Here is a 6,000-nt window from a genome sequence, read left to right as displayed (position 1 = left end):
TCCCTCTAATGGGATATTCACATGCAACTCAAACTTTCATGCTTACCTTCCACTGCTTTCAATGCTCTAATCTTGGCTCAAGTACAAGCCATGCATACATATCCCAACAAGGCATTTCTGTCCCTAAACAAACCACTCAAATGAATATATTAGGGAGAGACAACAACCCACAATTTTTCTGTGGCATTGTGCCATGATGCCGAGTACCAGTCAGGGATAACAGGTAACACTAATACCAACCATTCACACTATTGCCCCTGGAACCCAGTTGCTAGGAGACCCTGTCCCACCATCTGCTGCTATGGAGATAGAGTGGGAGGCCCGGGCACAATGGAGAGCCCGGTGATGATAACCAGCTGCGGCTAATATCCTCTTCAGACATCCAATGTTCAAAATGTCTAACCGTATCTACTTTTACACATTATGTACCAGCCTTTTGAGTCAGGCAGATGTTGGAACAAATGCTTTTGCTTCATGGGATAATACATGTATGCATGAACAGTTATCGGTTATGCAGGTTTCTCTGAAATCCATAGTGGTCCAACAGCTGGAAAGTCAAAACATATGTACGATACAATTAACCTGGTTGCCAGATCTGTTTCTGTTTAAGCCAGCTAATTTCTGGTTGTTGTTCATCTCAAAAGCCAAAGTTGGCTCAAGTACAAAACAAGACTGGCAACCAGGTGAGTATAAAACGTACTTTGGCCTTTTTCTTCAGATCAATCAAATAAGAATCTTTATTGAGTCCCATATATTGCCATTAACTTTCCTTCATTTACAAAAGACACACGAAAAATACATTTTCAAATAGTAAAAAAGTAGGAAATCTAACTGTCCCACAAGGTGTCCCAAGACAGACAGCAGAGCATACATAATCATCAATTGAATAAATAAATAAAACATTGAATATGGCTATTTACATGGTGTAATACAGTTTATCGTTATATAATAATAATGCTTATGTTCATAGTGAATATACAAGTATTAACATTGTAATTGTCTCAACCAAACAATGCATTATCTCACAGAGAAAGCCCAGGGTTCGACAGTGGCTCTGGGCCAATCACAATCTTTCATTCTGCAACTTCCTGATACAAGCAATCTAGGCAGGTCCATTGTTTGGTTAATGTATTGTTGATGGGAGAGCCTTTGGTTGTTGTGCTGGGATGTGTGACACCCTCTGATTGGGTATTTCCACTGTCAGTCACATTCTGTTGAATTTCAATTGGTTCTCCTGTTCCAGACTGTAGAAAGTTAATTTTAACTGTTGGTATTTTCTCTAATCTCGTAAAATCAGCAAAACAAATAAGCGAGGAGGCAGTGGAGGAGGCAGAACCAGGTAAACAGAGAACTACCAGTTCACAAACATCAATCTGTGAAGCTCCAGAATTAGCTATAGAAATAGATCTAGAATCAGGTAACCCTCTCCATATCTTCACCTCAACCAATAGGAGGGAAACACAACACTAACTTTAGATCAGTGTCGAGACACAAGGCACTCCACTTGCCTCATTTCATCATCAGTTTGTGTCACCGTTATAATGCCAGCTTTGAGCATTATTTTGAAACCGAAAAGAGCTAAGGGTGCCGTCTCTTTTCCACGGTGACATGAAAACCTCTTGCACTCCGACACTGTTCATTGTACACATCACCATTACTGAAACATTGACAGAGGGTGGTAACAGCACACTCAGAAAGGCAAAAGGACGACAACTTGAGTGACACCTCATTTTTAAGATTGCTACCATTGATTGGAATTGAGGGGTGAGGGAGGAACTAAAAAGCTGCTACCTTTGAACAAAGGGAGTAGAAGGGGAGATTGTCCCCAAACACCAAATAAATTCATAAATAAATCAATACCTTAAACTCATGCTCGAATAAATAAAAAAACAAAGATGAACAGTCAAGCAGTTTTCTGACATTCAGTTTCAATCCCTCAAAGGGAGTTTTGGACGATTTCAGGCTACAAGAAGTCTGGTGATTCTGGTTGATTGTTTGGGTGGTTTGTGTCTTCCATGTGTGTGTGAAGGTGGAAGGATCCACATAGGGCAGTGAGGGTGATCGTAGGTTAAAAAAAACAACAACAACAACCTCATTGTAGTGTTGGTGGGTCTTGGGGGAACATCCTTGTCTGTCCAGTACGATGTTCATTGTCCATCTCATTCACCCCCCAGATAGACCATTACCTATGACCTATAACACTTAGCCTGTGGTCTCCTGTCCACCCTGAGGCCTGGGACAAGCATCAACATGCAGTGTGAATACAAACATGTCTCTGAGCCACTGTGTGTGCAGTTCTGTATATTCTGTACACTGGAAATGATTTATCATTCTTGTAAACACACAAGCACAAACACGCCCTTACACCTATGTATTGTGGGGGTACATGAACTGCATGTCAGGTGGATAGGGTCACGTGGATGAGCTAGCAGTAAACCTTATTGGTGAGTCCAACACTGAGCTGTGCCCTACAGCTAAGCCACGCCTCTCCAACACTCTAGGTCTGCCCACTCAGTCCCAGCCATTGTCCTTGATCATGTGGGCGAGTTCGATAATGAACTTCCCCTCCTTGTACTTCTGACTGCTCTCAAAGGCATGCTCCTGCGGAGATTGGGGGATACAGTGGGGGTAGAAATAAGGGAGGGAGAAGAGGATAGAAAGAGATAGAGAGAGAGACAGGGACCGAGAATGGGAAGGAGGGGAGAGGGACAGTCACAAACATTAGTGAACGGATGAAACAAGCATTTTCATGAATGTAAACAGTGCCTTGATGTTTTCTATCTGGGGTAATCTCTCTTGTTGTTCTATATGTAATCTCAGTGTGAGTGATTGTGTATGTGTGCGCGCGAGAGTCAGTAAGTGAAATTGAATTGTGTGTGTGTGTATTTGAGTGTGTGAGTGATTGTGTGTGGGAGAGTGCAATAGTGTGTTTCTGTGCTGATTATCCCCCCATTGATAAGTGTACTAGGTCAGCAGCAGCACCTTTGGCAGTGTGACAGTGCGGGAACATCAGGCCTCGTGGATGATATTAATAATAATATCACACAGATGGCAGCGCCATAAAACACCACAAGGCTGCGTACCGTCCGGGTTTCTCTCCCTGACCTCCACCCAAGCACGCACACACGCACACACATCTTAACCCACATAGTTAGCCACAAAGCAGAGTCAGGGAACCCAGCAATGTGGAGCATTTATGTCTATAGATGTGTTATACACCTATATGTATACAGAACTGTTTGTAGGGGATTCCTATGTAATTAGCTACTCACGTATTTCCAGCCCAGTGTGGTTTTACAGTTTTCACAGTAGATATCAGCAACCGCATGAAGCCCTGTCAACAGAACCCTCTCTTCTGCTAGTCCACACCCCACGTTCACCCTGAGAGGGGGGGGGGGAATAATGTTATAAATGGAGAGAAAGGCGAAGAAAAGAAAGAATGAGAAATAGAGAAAGAGGGGGAGTCAGAGGAGCGATGAAGTGATAAAATACGTGCTCAGGTACTTACACTGAGTTGAACAGGTACGCTCGGCCTTGACTTCCTTGGAAAGACTGGACGAGAAAGAGAGAGAACAGGATGAGAAAAGCCATACATTACTATCACAGGAGTAGACATTTAGAATGGTTGGTTGTTTTTTTCTTCATTTGTCTTACACAGCTTCAAAGCAGACAGATGGCATAGCACGTTCCTAAAACCAAGGTATCCCATTCTCTATCCCACTCAGAAAAGATTGTTTATATGTTCATTATTGTTAACTCAAGTACAGATAAGTAACTTTTTTCAAATTTGGCACACAGAAACATGAGGCCATGAGTAACTTGGTCAAAAAGATTGGCGCTGCCATAAATAGTCTCACTTAAACCCTAATATTTTTTTCTTTATCAATCTTCACAAAATACCCCATAATGATGAAGTGAAGAAAGGTTTTCAGATTTTTTTGCAAAAAAACTGAAATACCTTATTTACATAAGCATTCGGACCCTTTGCTATGAGACTCGATTGTGCTCAGGTGCATCCTGTTTACATTGATCATCCTTGAGATGTTTCTACAACTTGATTGGAGTCCACCTGTGGTAAATGTAATTGATTGGACATGATATGGAAAGGCACACACCTGTCTATATAAGGTCCCACAGTTGACAGTGCTCGTCAGAGCAAAAACCAAGCCATGAGGTCGAAGGAATTGTCCGTAGAGCTCCGAGCATCTCTTGCATCGAGGTACATATCTGGGGAAGGGCACCAAAACATTTCTGCAGCCTTGAAGGTCCCCAAGAACACAGTGGCCTCCATCATTCTTAAATGGAAGAAGTTTGGAACCACCAAGACTCTTCCTAGAGCTGGCTGCCCTGCCAAACTGAGCAATCGGGGAGAACGGCCTTTGTCAGGGAGGTGACCAAGAACCCGATTGTCACTCTGACAGAACTCCAGAGATACTCTGTGGAGATGGGAGAATCTTCCAGAAAGGCAACCATCTCTGCAGCTCTCCACCAATCAGGCCTTTATGGTAGTGGCCAGACGGAAGCCACTCCTCAGTAAAAGGCGCGACAGCCCGCATGGAGTTTGCCAAAAGGCACTTAAAGGACTCTCCGACCATGAGAAACAAGATTCTCTGGTCTGATGAAGCCAAGATTGATCTCTTTGGCCTGAATGCCAAGTGTAAGGCCTGGAGGAAACCAGGCACCGCTCATCACCTGGCCAATCCCATCCCTACGGTGGAGCATGGTGGTGGAAGCATCATGCTGTGGGGATGTTTTTCAGCAGGAGGGACTGGGAGACTAGTCAGGATCGAGGGAAAGATGACTGGAGAAAAGTACAGAGAGATCCTTGATGAAAACCCACTCACAGCTCTCAGGACCTCAGGCAGGGGAGAAGGTTCACCTTCCAACAGGAAAACGACCCTAAGCACACAGCCAAGACAACACAGGAGTCACTTAGGGACAAGTCTCAGAATGTCCTTGAGTAGCCTAGCCAGAGCCCGGACTTGAACCCGATCGAACATCTCTGGAGAGACCTGAAAATAGCTGTGCAGAGAAGCTCCCCATCCAACCTGACAGAGATTGAGAGGATCTGCAGAGAATAATGGGAGAAACTCCCCAAATACAAGTGTGCCAAGCTTGTAGCATCATACCCAAGCAGCTACATCTGGTAAGACAAGGGGCAGGGGGGGTGTATTTGTCAATAAGTACTGGTGCGCGATGTCTAATATTAAAGAAGTCTCGAGGCATTGCTCGCCTGAGGTAGAATACCTCATGATAAGCTGTAGCCCACACTTTCTACCAAGAGAGTTCTCATCTATATTATTCGTAGCCGTCTATTTACCATCACAAACTAACGCTGGCACTAAGACCGCACTCAACGAGCTGTATAAGGCCATAAGCAAACAAGAAAATGCTCATCCAGAAGAGGTGCTCCTAGTTACCAGGGACTTTAATGCAGGCAAACTTAAATCCGTTCTACATATTTTCTACCAGCATGTGATATGTGCAACCAGAGGAAAAACAAGATCAAGATCACCTTTACTCAACACACAGAGACGCATACAAAGCTCTCTCTCGCCCTCCATTTGTCAAATCTGACCATAATTCTATCCTCCTGATTCAGGCTTACAAGCAAAAACTAAAGCAGGAAGTAACAGTGACTAACTCAATACAGTAAGTGGTCAGATGACGCAGATGCTACGCTACAGGACTGTTTTGCTAGCACAGACTGGAATATGTTCAGGGATTCATCCAATTGCATTGAGGAGTATATCACCTCAGTCACCGGATTCATCAATAAATGCATCGATAACATCACCCCCACATTGACTGTACGTACATTTTCCAACCAGAAGCCCTGGATTACAGGCAACAACTGCACCGAAGGCTTGAGTTGTCGCTTTTCACTAATCCGGACGCTTATAAGAAATTCCGCTATGCCCTCAGATGAACCATCAAACAGGCAAAACGTCGATACAGGACTTAGATTGAATCCTACTACACCGGCTCTGATGCTCGTCG

At 43.9% G+C, this 6,000-nt stretch overlaps 1 protein-coding gene across 1 annotated transcript in view; it reads right to left on the bottom strand.

Annotated features, from left to right (window-relative positions):
* Positions 1–719: 719 nt before the first annotated feature.
* Positions 720–6,000, bottom strand: part of LOC115105450 (protein yippee-like 1) — a 35,007-nt gene continuing 29,726 nt past the window's right edge. The window contains exons 5-7 of the mRNA XM_065007300.1: positions 3,509–3,552; positions 3,273–3,381; positions 720–2,601 (exon numbers count right to left, since the gene is read on the bottom strand). Of these exons, the coding sequence (XP_064863372.1) occupies positions 2,512–2,601; positions 3,273–3,381; positions 3,509–3,552 (243 nt within the window). The 3' untranslated portion in view covers positions 720–2,511. The remainder of the gene's footprint in view (positions 2,602–3,272; positions 3,382–3,508; positions 3,553–6,000) is intronic.

This window comes from Oncorhynchus nerka, linkage group LG22 (assembly GCF_034236695.1).
Source record: "Oncorhynchus nerka isolate Pitt River linkage group LG22, Oner_Uvic_2.0, whole genome shotgun sequence".
Taxonomy (NCBI): domain Eukaryota; kingdom Metazoa; phylum Chordata; class Actinopteri; order Salmoniformes; family Salmonidae; genus Oncorhynchus; species Oncorhynchus nerka.
The sequence above is the reverse complement of the archived record's forward strand: the minus strand, read 5'-3'. Positions and strand labels throughout refer to the sequence as shown.